At 39.9% G+C, this 23,785-nt stretch overlaps 1 protein-coding gene across 26 annotated transcripts in view; it reads left to right on the top strand.

Annotated features, from left to right (window-relative positions):
• WT1 (Wilms tumor 1) overlaps window positions 1–23,785 on the top strand; it is a 244,861-nt gene that overhangs the window by 19,151 nt on the left and 201,925 nt on the right. For 20 of the 26 annotated variants that reach the window (XR_002440279.1, XR_002440277.1, XR_002440292.1 and 17 more), the window contains exons 6-10: window positions 520–670; window positions 7,801–7,890; window positions 9,378–9,470; window positions 16,605–17,116; window positions 18,543–18,640. Coding sequence is in view for 4 of the 26 variants with exons in the window: in XM_021401945.1 (XP_021257620.1) it covers window positions 520–670; window positions 7,801–7,890; window positions 9,378–9,470; window positions 12,778–12,899 (456 nt within the window). In the remaining 22 variants the exon portion in view is untranslated. Of the gene's footprint in view, window positions 1–519; window positions 671–7,800; window positions 7,891–9,377; window positions 9,471–12,777; window positions 14,142–14,241; window positions 14,686–16,604; window positions 17,117–18,542; window positions 18,641–23,785 lie in introns of those variants that run through there. The other 6 variants (XR_002440276.1, XR_002440296.1, XM_021401942.1 and 3 more) reach the window with 6 other exon arrangements.

Below are 23,785 nucleotides of genomic sequence, written 5' to 3'. Positions count from 1 at the left end.
CGGAACTTTTGATGGACAGCGGCCAAAACTCATTAAAGCTAAACTGTTCGCTAGCTCCACCTGGACAGTTTTTCTTGTTTTTTTTTTTGACAATTTGTAGTAGCCCAATTTCATGTGGATATTTAATATAAGATAATGTTACTCTGGCTAATACTCTTATCTATACGTTGGTATATACTTAAAAGTATTTCATATGCCAGTCAGTCTTACTTCCGGGATTGTGTGATTATATCTGAGGTCAGAATATTTAATTTTGCCTATAAATATTAATGAGATAATTGTGTGAGTAGAGTTCACCGTGTTTCACCTTCATATGATTTTAATGCTCTGGCAATAACAGATTAAGGTGTAGTAAGGTATATGTATTTCATTAAAATGTAGAATATGTTAGTGTTTGCAGTATGTTGTGTTTAAGTAGCTCTTTGTCATGGAGAATTGCCTCTGACTGTTTGCCTTTGGATTTGCTGAGCATAAGCTTGTGAACATACACACTGCATTGGCAAGCGTCTGTCATTGCAGGACGTCCGACGAGTACCAGGAGTAGCTCCAACTATTGTCCGGTCAGCGAGTGAGACAAATGAAAAACGTCCCTTCATGTGCGCCTACCCTGGCTGTAACAAGCGATACTTTAAGTTGTCCCATTTACAAATGCACAGCAGAAAGCACACTGGTAAGTGCTGGCGTTGAATGGCATACATCCTGTTACAGTGGGTAGGGTGATGTTAAAACAGCATATGGTGCAAGAAATGATCTGCCAGGTCAGGGGCGGGGAGACTCTGTCAGTTGAGGGATGTATGTGCTCTGTCATCTGGGCAGACCCTTTTTTGGATGCAGAAGACTGGCTGTGAATCCAGTGAAAAAAAACACAGAGCAGTAATGATAACAAGTAGATCACCTTCCTCCCTCTCTTACTGTTGCAGGGCTGTGATTTTCTTTTCTTTTCTTTTTTTTTTTTCATTTAGGAGCATCAAAGCTTGCTCCAAAATTTAAATGTTAACTGTTAAGAAGTTTCTTCTGCAAGAGCAACTGAGACATTTACCATAACCTTGTCCCCCTGTATAAACCTTGTCTGATTGGGGTGGGAGGCAGGGGTTGGCAAACGAGCATACTTGCTGTGGGATCATCCCATGAAGAACTGAGCAAGAAGCCAGTAATTTGTATGCTAAGATCTGCGTTCTCTCTGAATTCAAGCAATTCAATTTGCATCTGAAAACGTGGAAATGAAATGTCCTGCTGTACCTCGCAAAAGATTAAAAGGGACTATTTCCCCAGTTTGAAGGCTTATACTGTTGGAAATGTCTATCTTTATATACGTTCCTTATACATGTTTTTATTGCCTATCAAATTTCAATTTAGACAGCTTTTCTAGAAACCTGTGAATAAAATCTGTGAATACGGATGTTCAGGTAACATATGACAGAAGGTCAAAAGATGGAACAGACAACAGAAGGCAGTCCCTACTGTTAAGACTTAGCAGATTGTCAAATGTTTCATAAAGAAATAGTTGCAAACTTTTCCTTTTGGATCCCTTGTGCTGACATTAGTTATTTGCATAGCGCAATGATAGGTAAGAAATGAACATTACAAAGCATTTTTAATTTCTGAATATGCAAGTCACAAAATATTCCAATAGACATCTTCAGTTTTGCTGAGGTTACAGATATAATTTAGATTGCAACTGGAATTTAGTCTTTAGAGCCAAAGGTCTACAGAAGTGCTGCTATATTTTCTGTGAATAAATTTGAAACAGAAAAGAATTTGGAAATCTTTTGGGGTGCATTAACAGCAGTATTTTTCTTGAGTATGCCTAAACAGTTCTGAATTCTTCTCATAATCACAACTTTCATTTCTAAATTGATGTACTCTGTACCTTAGCAATTGTAATTTGTTTGTTCTGTTCCTGAATTTTATTCCAGTTAGCTGCTTGGCTTTCACAGTATTATTTCTGGATGCACCGCAGGGACTTCTGCTTACATCTTTTTTTTTTTTTTAATTATTAGTCTTTAACTAGAGGAGATATCCAGCATTACACCACATATAATCTAGGTGTGTAGAGTGACAAAAGCCCCAAAAGAGACAGAGGATAGGACTATAACAGCCTAGCATCCCTAGAGAGACTTCTTCCCTTGTCTTTGAGGTCATAAACAGCCCTTCCTTCTCCTTTGGTTTATGCTATAGTGGAACAGAATAGAGAAAAAAGGCTTTTTTCCCCTCAAACATCTCTTTACAGGTGTACCCAGATCCTTCTGCCATTATATTGTGTTACGTTGTCCATAAAACTTGTTTTTTCTCGTTCTAACCTTTGCAAGTTGCTTTCTGTAAGTTGTGACTTTGACACCCAGAATTTGTCTTTGCTGATAAAAATGTTGCCATGGATAAGACCACGTGAACTTCCAAGGTTGCTTGGAGCTAAAGAGAGGATACAAGGGGCAATTGCACTATTGGTGTGAGAGTTGCTTGGGTAATTTGTTAAATTGTATGGCTGAGGCATTCAGGTTTAGGGTCAGAAAGGAGTTTGCCCCTTTGTCAGACTGGCAGGGACTGTTGGGTTTTCGTCCTCAAACTTGTTTCATGAGTACTGGCCATTTCCTATAACTAGCACCTGGAAATGATAGAAGTTCAGACTGGACCTTAGGAAATGTTCACCACGAGGGTGGTCAGACTTCCTAGCAAGGTGGTTGGTGCCCTGTGCCTGTCAGTATTCAAGGGGCATTCGGATAACACACTGTAACTTTTGGTTAGCACTGAAGTGGTCAGGCAGCTGGACTTGGTGATATTAGAAGGGCCCTTCTGACAGAGCTGTTGTCTCCAAGGGCAGATCAATCACTGCTATGAAGAATGTGTGTGTTTTGTTGGTAACATTTACGATCACTACCGTTCACACTTCGCATCATCTTTCTTTTCTCCACCCGATTGTTTTTATGTGAGGGGATATCTTAAGGGATCAGCATGACTAAGATGAGGCTGCTGGTATATGTTGATAATTATCTATCTGTCTCTTAGGCTCTCGTGTCACTTTTCTGCCTGTAACACAATGAACTCCGTTCCATACCACCGCTCTAGAGTTCACTGCAGAACATAGAAATGGGGTTTGCTGGAATTAGCATACTCACTGAGATGGAAAGAAGTTGACGAACATAACACCTAATACATAGTACATGTTTTCTTCTTACACTCTAATGTTTTAATGGGGAATTCTGGCAAGCCATTTTGAGGTTAGAAAACTGTCAGATACTAACTCAAGTGAAGGACTGTTTGTTTGGCACGCATCTCTGCAAGCAGTATAAAATTTTACTCATCCTCCTGTAAGGTGGTTTTGTATTCACTCACGGGTTTGAAGCCCTTCCCACCTTTCTTAGTATAGTGGTAGGTCAATTTTTTAATTATGGACACACAATTGGAAAACAAGCTGTAACATATACCTGATGTTAGAAAAACAGATTATATCATTATGAAATAATGTTCACTCTTGCTTATCTTTTTGCTTTCTATCGTAAGTATTTGCAGAGAACTTGGCTCGTCAGGTCTTCCGTTCACCGGTTGCAGTATTGCAAAATCAAACAGGGCCCTTACACACAGAATTGGGTTCTGCAATCTGTTTTTACCATGAGTGAAAAACAGTATTTTTGTAGAGAAAATACCCTCTGCCTTTTTCCTGGGGATACTCTTCAGCCTACATGTGCTCAACTGCAGGTATCGGTTTCTACAGTTAAGTGTGACAATGTGTAATTAAGAAAGTAAATACTTTATGTGGCAGGGGACAGCTGTTAGAAGTGAATTTCTGAGGCTCCAAGCAGTGTAAGTAATGCAGACCAGTAACCAATTTTATGCTAATCAATTTCTTTGCTTTGACTAACAAAATATCTTTTCGTTATGGCATGTGTGACCATGCTGCTAAATGCCTTACAGTCATTAATGCAGTTCATCATTACAGTACCTTTGAAAGACAGAGCTCTATCTTCTGCATGAGCAGAGGGTAAATGGGTGATGTTGTGCTTGAGTTGGGGACTGCACAGACACCTAAAGTATCCAGTGCAGTAATTTATACAATAACGCTTTTTGTCACGGTTGCTTTGAAATAATGACCTTTATATTTGAGCCGTGGAGTGCCATTCTGCAGAATACTGTGGAAACTGAAAGTTTACGTGGGTTCAAGAAACAACCTGAAAAATTAATGGAAAAGAACTCCATTAAGGAGTGTTAAATATGAAGTCACCTTTGTCTCAGAAAGTTGCTAACTCAAACTGCTGAATGCTACAACATTGTCCAGGGAAAATACCTGCTGCGTGGTTGCTGCAGACATCTTTGGTGAACCATGCTGGGAGACTGCAGGGCTGGATGGACCTTTGGCCTTGCCCATTGTGCACCACTTTCAGGCTTTTCTATGGGATAAAATAAGATTATTTATGGCTTTAAAATATGAGATCTATTTTTACAAAAGTAATGATATCTTCTCACACCTGAACTCTGGTGTGAAGATGACAGAAAAAGTTACCCATAAAAGATCCATACTAAACAGAAAAACTGTCTGAGTTTGCTAGAGCAAACTGTGTTGAATGGAAACATATTACATTAGTGTGGTAAAGCTGTGATTATGGAGATTATGCTTGTTTGATTAATCGGGTGTAGAAGAAAAGCAGCTGAAGTTGGTGAACTGAATATAGACAAACCTTCAGATACTCACTGAGACTTGTCTTCAGTTTCAAAAACAGCCTCCTCTCCTCATGTCCTCTGGTTAGCAACAAGCTTTTGCTCTTGCTGCGTGCCTTAACTAAATGACACGATTATGAATATTTGTGCAACTGCTACAGCAATGGGAATTTCTGTTCTTCCATGTGTCTGTGCAAATTTATTTACACCAGAGATCTGCACGCTTCCTCTAGTTTGAGTTAACCTGCTTTGAGCAAATAGGTTTGTTCTATTGAATGTATTTATTGCAATGGATGCAAAGGCTGACTCAGACTTGTTCTTTGATCGATGAGCTTATTTTTTTATAAATATTTTTCTAAATATTATTCTAGAACTATTATTCTGTCTATCCTCTCATTATGCACAAAGTTTAGCCTTTTTTGTTGTTGTTGTTGTCTTCTTTCAGTAATAAAATGTAAATGGTTGTGGAATCTTTAGAGTCACACGTGAAAGGACTGGTGAAGCGTTTTGTTTTGAAACTGTATATGGCCACATAGGAAGGTGACAGTATTATGGGATATTTTTTGTACATTGAGAGGCTTGAGCCTTTTACTGCAGGGGCTCTAAAAGGCTGAGGGAAACAAGACTCTGCTCTAACCCCTTTCTGCATAGTGATTTAATAGGTCTCCAGCAGACTTCTTCTAGCATGGGACATCTTGGTGATCCTGTTTTCATGAAACTTACAGAAGTTAACTGGTATATGGCAGTTGGCTTCAGCAGGCATTTTACTTGGCACTAGTTGGCATGGAAGATGTAGAAGGAAGAGAAGTTAGGCTTTCTGGCCAAATACTGTGTTGTCGCTTGTTTATTTACTGTCTTCTATACTGTCAGCATATCTCTGTGTAAGCATATTGGTTTGATCCCTTTAAAATATGCATTGGTTAAATTCGTCCTTAATTTAATCATTTGTGTTTCAAAGTGTTTGAAGAAATTCTTTAATGCACATGCTATACTGTTTTATTCAAATACCTCCTTAACTATCTTCTGCATTTCCATTGCAATTAGCAGACAATCATCCTGTCACTGCATTCTGCACTGCTGACATTTCCCCTCTTAAATCTGCCAAAGGGCAGAATTCCTTGGAAGTAAGTGGTTTCTGAAAAGCAGGCACCCCCCTGGGAACCCTTGTGGTCAAAGTGTGCGGAACTATTTCAAACACCTGTGGCAACTTTAATCCTTGATGCTAATAAATTAAGCACAGCAGACATGGAAGTTGTCCACACCTAGGTTTGAGAATCAGTAAACTCCTTTGGGTGACTGTCACAGGAAGTTAACTTGTTCGTACAGATTTAGCTGCTTTTGTGAAATTTTGATCCTAGCTACACCAGAATGAATTTGGAATGCTCTTCTTAATTTGCTGCCTATGCTCTTACCTAGATCAGAAGGCTTCTGCTTTAAACTAAAATAGTTGGTGCTCATATCTAAGACCATGGTCCTCTACAAATATAGGATAGTTCTGTTAATTAGCCTTTCAAATGATTCCTTAACAGTTCTTAAATGACATCTAAGAAAAGGCCAGAAAAAGAAGCTTCTTTCTGAAAGCAGAAATGTCTTTAGCCCCTTACATCCCGTATCACGTCCTGTTATCCTAATGATTCCAAGGTAAAATTGATATAAGATACACCATTTAACTTTCACAAATAATGAACAGCGTGAATGTGACATCAGGGACATATTCCTTCGCAGTACCTCAAGATATGCTGTCCCCACTCAAGATGCAACGGGTGCTAAGAAAAGCCTTTTTCTCGTCATAATATAATCAGAAATGCAGACACTTTCAGTGAAGATTTATTAGTGATTTGTGTTTAAAAATACACTCAGAGAAATCAAAACCGCAGTTCCTGTATCTTCAGCTGATTTTTGTCCTTTATGTCCTTCATGCTGAATCTTTGTTTCATATCTCAGTTTTGCACAGTGGACTGAGCAGATCCCAGCTGTTCCAGTGTGTATCTTCCAGATAAAACATAGGATCTGCCAGCTTTGCAATGAGAGATGTTTCTTTGGCTCTTGTGCTGAGTGAGGCTTCTCTGCAGAGCTGTGGCACTGGAAATAGATTTTATGTAGGTAGAAGTACAATTATATCTTAGTCTCTTGCAGGATTGCACGGTTCTGCAATGGGGCCTTAGAGTAGATGAGAATCAGATCTGAAATGCCATACAGCTTCTCCTGTAACAGCATACAGATTGGGTTTTTTATGCTGGCTGAATTACCGACTCTGGTATGCTACATTCCAGCAACTCCACTTTCCTCAAGCGCCTCAATTGCTGCATTTCTTCTTGCATCTTTTTGTGTTTGGTGAAGGCTTTTGCTTTAAAAAAACGTTTGCTTTTAAAAAACAAGTTCATTTATGATGCTAGCTTGCCTAGGAATTTCAAAATATTAATTAATTTATTTATTTTAAGTCAGAAGGTTACTCTTGGTCCCAGGGAGAATGCATGCTGAAGATCTCTGCTGAACTGTACAGGGTGGAGGAAGAGTTGTGTTTACAGGAGGCTTTGCAATAATTCACAGCCTTGCCTGCAGGAGGTGTGCAGCTACATAGAGAATTCTATTTAGCATTGCTTTATGGAAGAAACATCATTTGAATTTTGGGGAAGAACGTATTGTTGTGTGGTTGAATTTTGCTCATTTTCTTTTAATTCATTTAACATAGTGAAAATTACCACATCATTTACTTTAGTTTTTGCTTGAAATTTAATTTAGAGCAAGCTGCAAGTTGTTCCCTTGTACAAATTATTTATAACTGAACAGTTGGCAAGGGTTTCATGTGGTTTTCAAAGAGATATAGAAGAAAAATATTTCTGTTCTTTTTCAGCAGAAACCAAAAAATATCATGCAACCTAGAAGTTTTTATAGCTTTCACCTAGTGGACCATTTTTAGAATGAACAGCTTCAAGAATGGTGACAATGTGGCAAAATTATGCCAGCCTTTCCTCACTGGTTCCAACAGAGTTGTATGGTTCTATAGCAAATTAGATTGTCCTTCCGCTAGATCACTTTAGAAAGTGGGGAAGCCTACATTTCTTATCGTAGCATATTTAGTGTTCTGACTCCAGCTGACATGCTCCCCAATTTGGCCACATTTTCTGATAAACGGTTTGTACTTTGCAGGTGAAAAACCATATCAGTGTGATTTTAAGGACTGTGAACGAAGATTTTCTCGTTCAGACCAACTCAAACGGCACCAAAGACGACACACAGGTATGCTGGCAATGCATCTGTACTCTTCTTAAAAGAGTTCATCTCTTTATTTAAGTTGGAATCCAAAAGGTATACTTCTAAACTTCGGAGGTATCTGCTCATGCACAATGCCAGTAGGGACAAATTCTTAAAGTTAGCTTTAGGAGGAGGTTGTAACTGTGCTTGTTGTTGTTGTTGGCGTTTAAGCACTACTTTGGTTGTATATGTGACCTTTTCATCCAATCACCATCTTTTTGATATAGATTTTGAAATGAAACTGCTTACTATATAGTATCCCTAATATAAGAAATATACTGGTTTTTTAAGCCAGAGAGTTCTGCAAGAAAGAGTTGCCAGTGAGTAACCTGGTGGACAACAGGCTGCCCATGAGCCAGCAGTGTGCCCTTGTGGCCAAGAAGGCCAATGGGATCCTGGGCTGCATTAAAAAGAGTGTGGCCAGCAGGTCGAGGAAGGTGGTCCTCCTCCTGAGCTCTGCCCTGGTGAGGCCACATCTGGAGTGTTGTGTCCAGTTCTGGGCTCCCCAGTTCAGGAAAGACAGGGAACTTCTAGAGAGTGTCCAGTGGAGGGCCACAAAGATGATTAGATGCTTGGAGCATCTCCCTTATGAGGACGGGCTGAGAGACCTGTGTTTATGTTTATGTTTATGAATATGTGATGGGCAGGAGTCAAGTGGATGGGTCCATGCTCTTTTCAGTGGTGCCCAACAACACAAAAAGGGGCAATGGACGCAGACTGGAAAATAGAAGTTCCATCTGCACATGAGGAAAAACTTATTTACCGCGGGGGGGACAGAGTACTGGAACAGGCTGCCCAGAGAGGTTGTGGAGTCTCCTTCTCTGGAGATGCTTTCCTGTGTAACCTATCGTAGGGAACCTGCTTATGCAGGGGATTGGACAGAGGTCCCTTCCAACCCCTACAATTCTGCGATTCTGCAGTATTATTTAGAGAGGTAGGAATTGTCTTTGAAAGCTGATGGTAAAGGTGATGTTGGGATAATATACTTGTAGCAACTGCATACCGGAACTTTTGTGTTAAACAGTTCCAGAGACTTAGGTGTAGAGTGTAAAGTAAGTAGCAAAGATGTAAAGTAAGTGAAGCCTGCTGGAGGCATATAAAAATATATCTCTACACCTCTATTTTTTGTCAAATCGTGTCTGCTCACACATGGTACTGATTGTGTCAAGCCATAGGATCAGAATCGACAAAGTTTGCAGATCCTCCTTATTCCAGTGGTGCAAGTGGGTGTTTGTTTATGTGGGTGCTGTTTGGATGCTTTGGACCCAGACATCTGAAGAGGAGATTACAAGAGCATTGTGCGTGGCAGCCTGATGAATGATTTTCTGTAATGCATTGGCACAAAGCTAGAGGAGAAGTTACAGTAACTAGTACCACAAAAAAACAGACATTTGAAGATTCAGAAATAGCCGATGTCATTCAGCCTTCCAAAAGGTGTTGGGTTATAAAAACAGATGTTTTTCTCTCTTCAGGTGTGAAACCCTTCCAATGTAAAACCTGTCAGAGAAAGTTCTCCAGATCTGATCATCTGAAGACTCATACCAGGACTCATACAGGTAAAACAAGTGCGTAAACTTTTCTTCACATTTATATTTCATTATTTTTTTATGTTTAAAATAAGTTTAAAAATGTTGTTGTAAATTACATGATTAGAAAGTTTCATAACCAAGTATTAAGTATTTGAAAAATCAGAAGTAATTTCAGAGTGTGCCGGCTTGCCAGTGTGACTATATTTCCTAAATATCATGGTCACTTTTTACAATAGGATCTAAGTGATTTTTGAAGCTGTACTTTCTTTTTTTTTATGAAATTTCAGCTTGGTAAAATATATTCTGTTAGCTATAGTGAAATGAACATCATGGCCTCAGCCCACAAATGTCAACTCGATCTATTGTGTTCACTGAAAAAACTTACAAGTCAGAAATTTTAATTCCAGCTCCAGCTGAAGGTCTGTAATCTAAAGTATTCATACCTACCCGTGCTTCCCCTAAGTGTCACTTGAGCCTAATGCAGTGTAGCATGGCAAAGATCTTGCTGTTGCTGCTTTGTAATCTCTCCAGAAGATAAAAGGAGTGCCTTTTGCAAACTCATACAGACAGACGCTGAAGTAAAAGCTTACTCAGATATTCAAGGACCTTTGTGCAGAAACTATAATATTTCATATCAATACAGGGAAAAAAATAGCAGGCATTTTAGTCTACTCTGCCCTCACCTAAATGTAAACACCATTAAGAAGCAACTGCAGTGACCTCTGCATTTTAAGTTTTAGAGTTATTCTTATGAACTGACATCTTCTGTTCCCTTCCACTACATAGGCAGTATTTTTTCAAAGCAGCTGTTCACCAAGCATTTTGTCATGTTATTAGACATCACAGTATTTTCCATACTGAGTTTAACCTTTTAGATTCGGTTTCTCTACTGATCGACAAAGAGCTTGAAAATCTTTTTTCCCTCTGCTAAGGATTCTTTCTTTTCTTTGTGACCGTAAAAACACATATTAAAGACTTTCAAAAATAAATAAGAAATTTTCATAAAGGAAACAATTCATCTAAGAATAATGGCATTTTCTGTGGCACCAGCCGGATAAATGCATCAAGCAGTGGCAATATCAGCACTTGCAACTTGCAGATGATAAAGAGCATGGCCGTGTTACTCAGTTCTCTGTGTAGCTCATGATGAACTGCAGGATCTGGGTTTGGTGCATGTGGACGAAGAAATACATTTTCTCAATCATCAAGAGGTAACCTTTCTCATGGAGACAAAATGGCAAGTGATTCCCACATGTTAGGAAGTTGGGACCGCATTCCCCTTCACATTTTACTGAGAGCTGATCTACTAATTCATGAAAGGACTCCATACTCTCCTGACTTCTGTACATTTTTAGCCCGGGCCAGCTAAATCAGTGAAGAACCACTCTTTCTCTAGAGAAACTAATCTCCCTCTTCTAGTTCTTCTTTGCCCCATGCAATCCAAGCCCACACTGCCCTTGTTGCTGAAAGCACCCGCACTTGAGTGCTGATAACCTCATAGCCCCGCTAGCTCAGGTTCTGCACGAGCTCTGCAGCCCAGTTGCTCCTGCTGTGATGATGCTCCCATTGACAAGTTGGATGTTGTGCTCTTCTGACTGTAAAATACACATAACCTGAGAGGAACAAACACGAGTGATGGTTGGCAATTCTTCATGTCCATCTTGCCCCGTGGCTTCATTCCTTTCTCTTTTTTGTTCTCTAAGTCTTGCAACAAAGTACTTAATTAACTTGTTAGCTTGTTCCATTTTAAATTTTGATGAAGCATAGTGCAAGTATGTCTCTTGTCTCCAACAAGCAAGTTTACTGTAAAAGCAATCTTTGCCGTAAAAAGCAACATAAGAATAAAAAAAAAAAAATCCACACATCTGTATACATTTTTAGCAATCAAAATGTGGTTTCTGGTATCTGTACAGGGAAGCTGCATCAGGTAGCCCAGCCCAGAATTAATAGATGGTTGCCCATGTCATGAGTGGAGAATCATGCTGCTTTTGTGGTGGTAATTCAGTGAAAATTTGGCCACAGCTCACATCAGTTCACAGGATGATTTTGCAAATGCTGCTGAGATGAAAGAAGACCGCTTCATACAATCTGTGGTTTTTATTAGTAGCTCTGACCAGATCAGCTTTGTCCTATACTGTTTTATGCACTCATGTGAGATATGGTTGATGCTTTTGCCCGCATATATGTCACGTGGATAAAATAGATTTTATGTAGATTCCCCTGCTTTATATGACCTGTTTATTGCATGGGATTTTGCAAACAGAAATACACAACATCGGTGCCAATCCCAGATTCATTTTTGCCTGAATTTGGATGTTTGTGAAATGTACAGTGTGTGAGGCAAAGAAGAGAAGAAGATGGTTGGTTGAGCTTGTACTACCCCACCACAGTGTGTCCTGAGTTGGAGAGTTCGAGGTGTGTAAGACGGCATGGAAGAGTCCCGTCCCAGAGCTGAACCTACTGTAAAATACCGCATCTATCTTGAGCGGGGGGGAAGAAAATGCAAGTCTAAAAGAAACAGGAGTCACCGGGCACTGCTCTGAGCTAATGAAAGCATTCCAGCAGCATTCCTGCGGCATCAGACGCAAGGCCTGAAATACCACATAATATTGTAGAAAATCGAGACAGCAGATTAAACTGTAAAAAGGTGATGGCATTTCTTGTCAAAATTGTAAGCGCTGTGTTTGGGGTAATTTTTAGTGGCTATTAATTATACTCACGGAAATGTTATAAAAATACTAAGTATTCTGGGCCTTTGAAATCTTCTGTAGAAAGGAATCTACTTAACTTAGACAGAATGGGAAACTTTCAGTCTGGTTCAGCATCTTCATGTTGGCTGCTGTTGCTTCACTCACCCTCACCAGATTCAAATAACTTTGGGCAAAACTTACTGAACTTGCAGGAAAAATTCTACTTGACTAGAGGTCAAGCTCTATTTAATCACTGACAGTTTGCCTAGTGACTGATAGTCAAAGGTGTGACCGAAGCTTCTGTAGATGCCGGAGTTACTTTTAAAATAGTTCATCCAAGAACTGAGAGTAACACATACGCGACAATAGGATGTCCAGTAAGGGCCTGTCTTCAGGAATGATCCACTGCAGAATGCCGTGCCTCACCTGCAAGGGCTGTGGCTAAACATCACCAGAGGGAGCTGTAAGAAAGCACCGCATGCTGAGGTGAGCAGTAATTGAGGGCACTCCCACACCCTCTCAGGATGGCCCAGGAGACCTCTCCCCCTGACAGGAGATCTGCCTAGCTTCTCACAGCCCTACAGAAAGAGAAGAAATAGCAATATGCCAGGCAAGCTCTCTACCCGGTTAATAACAGGGTGTTTTGTTAACAGGTGAAAAGCCTTTCAGTTGCCGATGGCCCAGCTGTCAAAAAAAATTTGCCAGGTCTGATGAATTAGTTCGTCATCACAACATGCACCAGAGGAACATGACTAAACTGCAGTTGGCCCTTTAGGCATTTCAAACAAGTGAATAAACCAGATGAGACATTATGAGCTACTGCAAACTTTATCAGCCATCTTCGATCACCTCTGCCAGAAAGCTGCAGCTGTCTTCGCATCCCATTTGACACAAGTTAACTAAACAGTAGGATTCTGCTCAGCTTCCATCTGGACTTACAGAATTTCCTATTCAATAAGTTCAAAAGATTTTTATTTGCAATTTCGTTAAAAAGTAAGCAAGATTACAGCAGTTTCAAGATTACTACAAACTGTGCTTACATTCCATAGGTGTTTCCAGTTTTCTGTTTTTATTTTTGCTTGAGCTGTTCTGGGTACATTTTAGTGTACCCTTTTAAGTCCTGCAGTGGGTAGGGTGATTAGTGCCTGCTGAAGGTAAGCTTCATGCTTACTGCTTATGTGCACATGCTGAAATTTCCAAATGCTAGAACAGCTATCCTCGCAAGATGAGACACAACAATCACCTGAGATACTTTTTGTAAACTTTGTAGTCGTACTGCCAAAGGACAAGCTTTTAAAGTTGGAAGCAATGCTTCTGAATTTCACAAATCAACCCTTTTTTAAAAGAACTTATTTCTAGAGCAGCTAGTGCTAGATGAACAAGAACCTCTGTATAGAAAATAAGAATCTTACCATTAAGTTAACTTGTTTTTTAAATAATCACATAATCGATCCCCCCAAACTGTTTTATTCATCAATAACTCTCTATTACTCTCTCTCTCTTTCTGTTTTAATGTATTTGTTTAAATTTATTCCATCATGAGATGCACAGATCTCCTTTACACAAAAGTGATTCCAATCATTGTAGACATTTGGGATTTGTTTACAATGTAAAGCCGCACTGGTTATGTGGCTAGCAAGCTGTATAAACTTAAAACTGAACTTTTAATGGGGCTGGTCCAGGATCTCCATTAACAGATTACTCTTAAGATAAGTAACTTAAAAAGACTCTTTGTCAAGTATATGTGAAAAAGACATTATTAGTGTAAGGAAATATATTGTTTCAGGGTTTTGGGAGGAGGGGTTTATTATTTACTTTTAATTGCTTGAAATTGTGTGTATATATATATATCTGAAAATGTATTGCTCTTAGACATCTAAAATTAGAAACTGTATAAATACTAGATGCATCACTGTTCTGATGTTGTTGCTGTTACAAACTATTGATAACGCTAAGAATGTAACCTGCATTTTTCACTGAGCTTTCAATTAAAGCCCATTCAAAGAGAAACAAATGAGAGTCCAACAGATGTCTTGTTTCATGTCTGGTATTGAATTTCAAATGCCCTGTCCAATAGAATCCTTCTTTTTTTTTTTTTTTTTTTTTTGTATATAAAGGTACCACCAGCACTGATGACCACTAGTTAACCTGTCCAGGTCTTGACCACAATTTATCCATCTCACTTGGGAATCATACTGGCAGCAGAAAACAGTGTCAAGTTTCATATTGCTCTATAAAACAGTTGCTTCAATCGTTCGTCTTCTTACAAATCTATTCCTTCTCTTTAAACCTGTAAGATTTGTATAAAAACTTCACAGAATAGTAAAATCCACTTTATAAATAGAAGCATTGGCCTTCTGTAGAACTGTGCTGAAGCCATAAGCACAGATAACTTCTAAGATTAGGATGCCGTGCAGTGACTTTTACTTAAAAGTTAACTTAGAGTTAGGGTGGCTTAAATCAGTTCAGCAGGTTGAAAAAGACAGTCCTTCTTACATGATGAAGTGTGAAAATGGAGATAAAAAAAAATTATTGTTTCTTTGTCATACTGCCTGCTTTTCTTTGGAAGGAAGTACAGCCTGCCTGAGAGCCCTTTGACCTTGCAAAATATTTGTATCTCTTTAGCAAAAATCTTTAATGTATCTTGCCAAGCTTTTTTCTCTAATGTACACAATGGAGTTCTATGATGGGTTGAGCTTTCTTTCTTAAAGTGCAGCTGCATCGTCAAGAAAACTCAACAGTTAATTCTTCAAGTCCTCTTTTTCGCTGGGGTATTGCATCACTGTTAATTACTGTTGGGGTACTGTGACTCATTTGTATCAGTCAACTTTATCTTTTGCTGCCAAAAGACAGCATCTCTCTGGAGAAACTCATAACAAGTGTGGCAAACATCAAATATTTCGAGTAAATGGTGTATATAAAACTGCACAGAATTAAAAAATAAAGCAACTCCTCCTTCTTTCTCGAGAGAAAAGTTCAGTCGTAATAACAGCGTCCTCTGATTTACCCAGCAGTGTTCTGCAACTACAAAACAATGTTCTTCAGCCTGCACCCAAAATAGAGAGCTGCCAGAAGTATTTATACTAAAAGCCAAAAAAAGAAAAATCAGCCTCCAGTTGTGCCTGCATTAGTCAAACATAAATAAAACTATCTTTTGTGAAATATAACCAAAACTCCACTGCAGCATAGGCCAGGCTTCCAGTGACCTGTAAATAATGACATCCATACTTTTTCTGCTTGGTGAATTGCACGCCAAATAATAATAATGGTAGATGGCAACAAAAAATGAAGCGTGGGATGATGAGTGGCAGAGTATGTCCTTTCATTTTTGCTGTCGCCCCTTTTTCAATGAAAGCACTTGCTGCTGCTCTGTTGTTCGATGCTCATTACATCCTCCAACACTTCGACTACAGTGAAGACAACGGTAAACATTTAGAAGATCTTTTTTATTTTTATTCCTAGACATTTTACAGTCTTTGTCATGAGGCATCTTATGTCTCTCCCTCTCATTTTCCTGTTTCCAAGATTCTATCAGCAAGGTAAGCCACCTTTATTGAAGTGCTTTACTACATGAATTTCTCGGAAGCAGCCCCCAGATGCTATTTCTTGCATCGTGCAATTCCTCATTTTGTGGCAAGTAGAAACTGCTCAGCAGCCTGAGTTTCTGTGAGCTTGACCTCCATGTGAAGGATGAGGGGACTGCATGCTATTCTATCTTACAAGTTTCCTTAGCTCTCTGGAAAATTTTCAATCCCACAATTAACTGAGAAACTCTTTTATGCCTCTGATCCGTGTTCTTAAACTGAAACTAGTGACTGACATTATTTTGGCTGATGGTTAATGTCTACTGTGACTGACATACTTTTTCTGTTCTGTAGCTTTCATCGCCCCCCAAAATACAGAATGTTACTGCCATAAGCAGCACTTGTGCTTTTTCTTGTCACTTCATGATGTACAATACATGTTGGGTAGGAAAGGGAACATGATGTCAGTGCTCTCTGATGTTGTCGGCCAAGATTCAAGGATTCCCTTGCATCAATTTTTTTTCAAGGTAGATGAATCCAACCAAGTGTCCTCTCTGCTTGCTGAAAACGTAAGACGTAACATGCCTGGACTGTAGCCACCTGATCATACTCAGTGCATGTCATATTCTTTAAGAGTACTGACTGCAGGGACCAAAAAGTGGGTCCCAAGACGTTACATTTCTGCAGTAAAGCAACCAACATGAAGGCAGTCCTGTAGTTCAGACATTCCTTCAAGGGAAGCAGGGGACTTGCAGAGAAGAGCTCTTTGTTTCTCTTTCCATGGTGGTTTAGGCAGCTTGTTCTTTTTAGAAGCCAAGCCAACTTGGCCTGTTTCAGGATATTAGTAGGATTCATTTCAGTGCTCCACCAGCCAACCTTACGGCAACTGAGAATGGGCCCTGAAGATGCAGGTGGGTGCTTTAAACCAGTGTTTCTTCCTCCCTCTCCTTCCACAGGCAGGCACTGAGAAAACTGTATCACATGCAGTGTTTTCCAATCATCAGTGTGACCTGACAGTAAATCCAGTCCAAGGCTTTGGAGTGGACTGAGGGCCTCCGGAAAGATGCCTGCAGCTCTGCACCTCGGAGCTGCCTACACCTGGGTGAGGTGGGTACGCAAAGGCAGCCAGCTGGCAGAGGTGTGTTGCCAGAGGATGGTCAGAGCTGTACTACCCAGTCCCACTCGAGCCCTGCTTGTACCTTCCCCTTTGGGCAACAATGGGCAGGAGAATCACTCAGCATTTGAGCTGGGGAACTCTTCCACACTTTAGGAAACTGCCCCCTCCATCAGTTAACAAAAATGTCATTAAAGGCATTGTATGCAGTTCAAAATGGCACTAATGGACAAGAAGATCCAGCTGCAGTATTTGGGAAGATCCAATAAAGGATTCATTAGGATTGTTTTAGTTACTGGAAGTCCAGATGACAGAAAGGAGCCTACTGAAACTGAAGATCTGGTCACAAAAGTGGTGAGTTTAAAAAAACCCAACAAAACAAATCCCAAACCCAACCCCACTGACACCGTTCTAAAAATTAGACAATTAAGAGTAGAACCAGGAATGTAGCCAGAACTATTCCACCTCAAATAATAAACACAAGGATAAGTTGCCAAGTGAGGTCAAAGAAGCAAATGGTAAAGTGAGTTTAAGAGACAGCTAGACACTTTTATGGGGAGAGAGAGGATTGAAGGATACAGTGACAAAACTGGGGGGTAGAGCTGAGATAAACTCAGAGGACAGGCACGGTGGGCCTATAGCTCGGAGAGGGCTCCGAAGCCCAGCTCCCCAGGCGAGGAGCGGGGCGGCTATGGGTGCTCTGGGGAGATGTACCAGGGCTGTCGGCAGTGCCCCGTGAGGGGTGACGGGAACTTGGCAGAGCAGTCTGAGAGGGAGTTGAGCCTGGCAGGTAGCAACGGGTGTACTCTCAGGTGCATTGGCTGTGACTGCTGCCTTCGGGTTCCCTGCTGAGATGTCTTGACAGACTTTGCTTTTTTAAAGCTGATTTTTGAGGAGCTCCTACCTGAGCAGCTTGTTCTGTAGTAAGCGATCAGTGCAGAGCTCATACAGAGACACCAAAAGAAAAAAAAACAAGAACACCTTTTTTTTTTTTTAGTTTTCATGAGAGACTGCTTGTAATATAGGAAACAACAGGGTTGGCTAGAATATGATTCAAATGAGTCAAAGACAAAATATACAGAGATTATGTTCTTCTCTGCTTGTACTAAGCTGCATATTTTCACGTTGACGTTGCCAGCACAGCCTGTGTCAATTCCCATAAAATATCCTGGCAGAACTTCCGTGGCTTCAAATAGCAGTGTGATGAAGCTGGGCTTTAAGTGCTCGGTTTGGCCATCAGCTAGATGATCTTTAAGGTCCCTTCCAACTCAAACCATCTCTGCACTGTCGAGCTGATGTGGCTCCTCCAACACAGAGAGATTCTTAAATAACGGTGGTGAGGGAACCAAGACAGTTGTGGCCACTGGAAAAAAGCCAGAGCATCAATTAATTAAACGGCAGTTTCCATATAGAGTGAAATCCAATCAGAAATGCCAGCTCTGAGACCTCAAAGGGCTCTGAGAGTTGAGGATGGTCTGAAAGGTGGCACTGAAGAAACCACACATAACATGGACAGGTCTTGGGCTAGGGACTGTGGGAGCACAGGAATATGCTGCTGTAAAGAGTTTGCAAGCCATAGGTAAGGTGCTAAAATGCACAGGTTTAAAGGCACTGAACGTCTTGAATGATAAAAGTACAGTCCCAGGCAAGGCTTCTTTAGTCCTGATGAATAAATGTGTATCCCATAGGTGTAAATATTATTTAATATCATCACTGGTTTTTTTTTGTTTTTTTTTTTTAATGTGAAACAGGATGCTTATATTCTGGTTAACTCTTGCAGAGCCAAGATCTTAATCTGCAAAAACAAGCTGAAGAGTAATGAGGAGATCTGCCTGATTGTCCTGGCTTGAATGGCTAGATAAAACATCTCGTACAAAAGTAGGTTCACTTCCCCAGCATCAAAAAACTCTTTTGGTGCAAAAGGATTAAAAAAACACACAGGGCACTGAAACCCTTTCGTATGGTGGTGCAAGAGAGAAATACAACTGTATTTATTTTCAGGCTGATTCTTTTTATGTCCCATTGGCCTCTGAGTCATGCCCCAGAACTCCCATTCATTTGAATGAAATGTTGAAAAACACAACTTAAAAAAATAAATAAATAACCTCATTGCCTGGAAAAAAATTCTGTCCCAGAGTTTCTTGGGAAACTGTGTGTCCTTGTGCATGTGCTCTACTAGTACTATTGTACAAGTAGGCACATCTGCTTAATGTTCCCTGCTGGAAGGGTCTCTGACACTTTTAACTACATCGCTGAGCTTTTTAGGTTAAGTTATGGGCCTCATGCCACAGCAAAGGTACATTGTAAAGGCAAATAAAGAGGTTTTTATCTGCTGCACGGTAAGGAATCCAGCCCAACAAGGAACTATAGACTATGAAGCTTTTTCACTTTCAGACACTAGGTGGCTCAGCCTGGAAGGTTTCCTAGTTTATAGGACAGCTACATTTCTGGGAACACTATACACCTAAGCCACCCCTGCTACTGTTGGAATTTCCTAACTTGCAACAGAAAGTTACAGTGCTTGCAAAGCTGCATTCAGAGCTGAAGAATATCATGTAACACAACTCAAAATGTATTTCAGTATCCCCAGCACTGTGCTGTTATTTTCTCAGCCTTTCTCCAAGTTGGGCAACTGAGAATTACAGCTTTTAAAAATCTGGATGCTATTTGTCTCTGGTATTGCCCGGGGCCTTCTTTAAAGGCCAAGATCCTACTGTCTGTGAGGTTGCCTAGAATGCTGCTTCACACTCTGAGGAGAAGTTCACTGTAAATCACTCACTGCTCCTTGCCTCACTTTCTATTACTGGCAGGAAGAATTAACAGAATCAAAGATAGGAAAGGCCACATGGCAGCAGAATTTGAATTCCTCGCAATGAGTATTGCCCTGGTGAAAGTCCACTGGGCTGCTAGAAATAGGATTTCAGATTAGTGCTCATACTGCTGTGGGATGAATGAAACTTCCCAGTGACGGAGCTGCTTTTTCCCTCTGCCCTGAGCTGCAGAGCATCAGCATGGTGTGCTGCACACTTCCCCTATATGAAGGCAGTCTAGCAAGAACGAACTGCCGTGTGCAATACTGAAGGTCAGCGCACAGGACAAACAACCTAACAACAGTCTAATATTTCTAAGCTGTGTAAATTCCTAGTGTCTGCTTCAGGCAGAATCCAAACACTTGTGTCAATTCTGTACCATGCCCCAGACTGCCAAAAACCATTAATATAAGCATATTTATCTGGGCTGCAGTGTGTTACAAGAATTCATTAGGACAATATGTGATATGGTGCTGAAACAGAAGGCTGGGTTTCTCTGGCCAGAGATGAGGAAGTCTAGTCCCTGCTGAACTTTTACTACTGATAAAGACAATGTCTGCTGGCAGCATTCATTTTTTACTAGGCCATCTGCATCTAGTCAAGGATAACTTGACTTTCTGAAAAAGCCATTCATCAGTATCAACCCTGTACAACTTTCTCTTGATGAGTAAAGCAACACAAAGAAAGACCAAGATGGTTAATAAACTTCTTTGGGAGCAAAAGGTCAATGCTGGTGTAAACAAAGCAGTGTCATAGTACTACACAGAAGCATTGAAGTTTCCTATCTGTTTATATGGCTGATGCCCCATTTCTATTTTATCAGTGTTTGTTTTCATTTATTTTGCTCTGCTTTAGCTGATCTATAAATCTTTATAACGGTGTTCTTTATTTTCTTAATTTTGTCATCTCTCTTATCGGCTTTTATCACCTGTTTGTGTCCAGTATGTTTGCTACCCTCTCTGCCTGATGGCTGCCCACGATTACTTTGTTAACCCTTGAGCCCTCATCCAGCTCACTCAGGCCTAATGGTTCTGCCTTTCAGAGGCTCCCTTCTTTCTAAAACAAAATCAAACGCTGAAGACGTTCACATTGTACCTTTAACGAATGGTGATACACTAAAGAAAAAAAATTAACCAGCGCTCTGGTGGGGAAGCTTTCCTGGCTCCAAATGGTAGAGCCTTGTTTTTAATTACACTGCACACGGAGCAGGCCGTAGCTGTGTATTTTTTCACTTCAAGCCTTTAGCGCTGAACTTCAGATCCAAAGTGGAGAGTCTTGGCCTTGCCCTCTGTGGGAGGCAGCAGGCTGTCGTCCTGCCCTCCCACTCTCTAGCACTCACACTTAGTGAATGCGTATGTGCAGAAGCTGGGCACTAGGCTACGAGCATGGGTGAAATCAAAGTTGGTCAGCTGAAAGGAGTCTGTTTCATGGCCACAGTGACAAACACAAAGCACCTGATAACCTTGGTGATTTTTCTTCTTACTGAAGACCCTCTGTAGTTCACTTGTTTCCTTTGGTACGTTGTTTCAAGTAATCAGATGACAAAAAGCTCTGCACAGGCTAGGTGTCTCAAATTATATTTAAAAAATTGGACTGACCCAAACTAGTTTTGGGGGGACAGCCTCTGCAAAAAGTACACTGTTCTTTTTAAGGTTTTACATCTTGAAATGTTTTGTCTAATAGAGACTTATGCAATGTAATTTCTAATGGCACCAGAGTATTTATTGGAACTGGGTACTGTAGGGAAACAAAAACCACTAAAGATTGAATTTCCCAATTAAGTATGAATGCTGAGACTAGCCAGTTAAAACATTAATCTCCCTTGTTAATAAATGTAGTATAATACAATACTCCAGTATCAGCCTCTGCTGAATCTGCAGTCTTAAATTCCTACTTAGAAAAGAGGAAAAGGTCCCACGTTCCCAAAGTTAACAGGAACAGGGCTTCAACCAGACCCCAAATTGCCAGATTAGGTTCAGAAAACAGTAGTTATTCCCAATTTAGCATACTAGTTATTGCAAATGAATATGCAGTTAAACTATGGAAAGTGTGTAGGAGGATTATATTCTGTACAGCACTGTAGTTCTGGTGCATCTAGTACATCTCACATGTGATTCTGCATTTATCACTATAAGATTTGAATATTACTTAAGTAGAACATAATTCTATGTGACAGAGAAACCCAGGGCAGTATTTTTTTATTTAAAAAAAAAAAAAAAACTTCCCCTCTCTGCCTGGAATTAGTATTTAATGTAAGAAGATAGGGCTGAGCTAATCACGAGACTTAGCTGAAATACTAGCTCAGAACGTGGACTCATTTTAGGAGCAGTGTAGTAAATAGTCATGAAATGTATTACATTTTTTCAGTCAGGGGAAATTTTGTCATTGTGTGTTGTTTAACTTGGCCATTTTCTGGAAATAGCTAAGTACATTCCTGGCTCTTTTTTACAGAGATTCATCTTTAAAAGGTGGAATTGTTGTACAATTAAAATGCTTCTATTCAGACATATACTACACTTGGAAAAAAATCATAAGTAACCCAGCTGGATTTTTCAGTTGTGCTTTTAGATCTAAGATTAATGTGTTTGAATTTTACTTTATTTTTCTCTTGGATATCAATACAGTTAGAATTCTGACCTTTTCTGAAAACATCAGTAACTGGTAAAAACAATTTTGCCTTCTAGTGAAACCTCTGAATTTCTGTGCCCTGTGCAGATTGCTCCAGCTGACTGGCACAAAATTTAATTTGTGTTAATCAGCCCCAGGCAAGGGCAAAATGAAATGACTGTAACCCACAAGAGCAGAATTTTAGAGTTATTTACAAAATTATGCTTCTAAGCAGCACGGAAAAGCAATGGCTGATGTAGGGTATGTTCTGTCTGATTCATTAAGTGAATCACCCTAATCCAACCTGGTTGTCAGAAGAATTCAGGCTGCGTTCCTTGAGCAAGAGGCCCTTCAGCTGTGACTTGACAAAGAACATAGGGTGTGATAGTGGGGGAAAATTTGCCACAGTGAATGCAAATTAAAACATTCCAATGGCAGGTGTATGTGCCCCAGACCCAAGCACCCACCTAACCAGCCACCTGTGCTAATGCTGCACTGCATAAAGCCCCAGTGAGGGGGTAGGCCTAGGGTTTAACCACTTCTGTATGCTGTTGGTTACAGTGGGTAGAGTGTTTTCAAGATGTAGGATGTATTTAGGAACTGCTAAAATTATATATGCGCCTTTATTTCCAGCTGAGCCCTGTGAGCGTTTAATAGAGCTAAGCCATATGATGGTTGTTTATTGCATGTGATATTGCCTTTGGTGCTGCTCAGTGTAACTGTGAGGAAAAATATCATTGCTTTCTTACTGTAGGAGATATTCATTTCCTCTATGACATTAATTAATCTTAATTTCTTGTGTGGAGTTAATGCTTTGTTATTACATTAATGTAGGTTTGAACTCTGTAACATTGCTATATAAGTTATATTACTATGTTAATTAAGGATGTGAACTGATTTTTCAGATAGGCAGTTGTACTTTTCTGTCCCAAATACCATTTTCATTGGGCCAAATTTACATTTCGGCTGTCTTGTTTCTTTATTTCCTTCCTTTTTTCCTTTCTGTGGCAATCAAATGCTGAAAACTGCTATGTCTAGTTGAACAGAATGTTTCTTTGAAACCCCAAACTGAATGTTTTGTTTCCGTATCTTGTGGGAAAAGCAACAGGATTGAAGGGTACAGATCTTCTTAAAGAAGACGTCTTGTACTACTATGAAATGAAAAGCATTCAGGTTGTAGTGAGTGCAATTTCCATTTTCTCTTTTGTCTGGAGTAATTCTAGTGAATCATTTTCATAATAAGAAAGTAAAATCTAAAAATCTTCATTAGGCGATCAAATTTCATTTTAATCTACGGATATAGCAATGCTTCTGTGTTTTTTTTTTTTTTTTTTATTGCACCAGATATATCCGAAAAAAAGTGATACTGGTGGCACTGGAAGAGTTTGGTCAGTTATTACCTACTACAGACCTAGCAGACAAAATTTGTTCACTAAGTGCATGAGCACTGAATCTGTCAGGTAACAGGCCTGCGCTTGCTCATGGTACCAGTGAATTTGACCTGAAATCATTTAGTATTAATTACTAGTTAAATCTCAGTCAGAACGAAGATGAACAAAAATGGCTGCTGTCAGCAGAATTTCCACATTTCTCTTCACAGCAGCAT

This window comes from Numida meleagris, chromosome 6 (genome assembly GCF_002078875.1).
Source record: "Numida meleagris isolate 19003 breed g44 Domestic line chromosome 6, NumMel1.0, whole genome shotgun sequence".
NCBI lineage: Eukaryota > Metazoa > Chordata > Aves > Galliformes > Numididae > Numida > Numida meleagris.
Note: the sequence above shows the minus strand (reverse complement) of the source record. Positions and strands in the feature narration are given on the sequence as shown.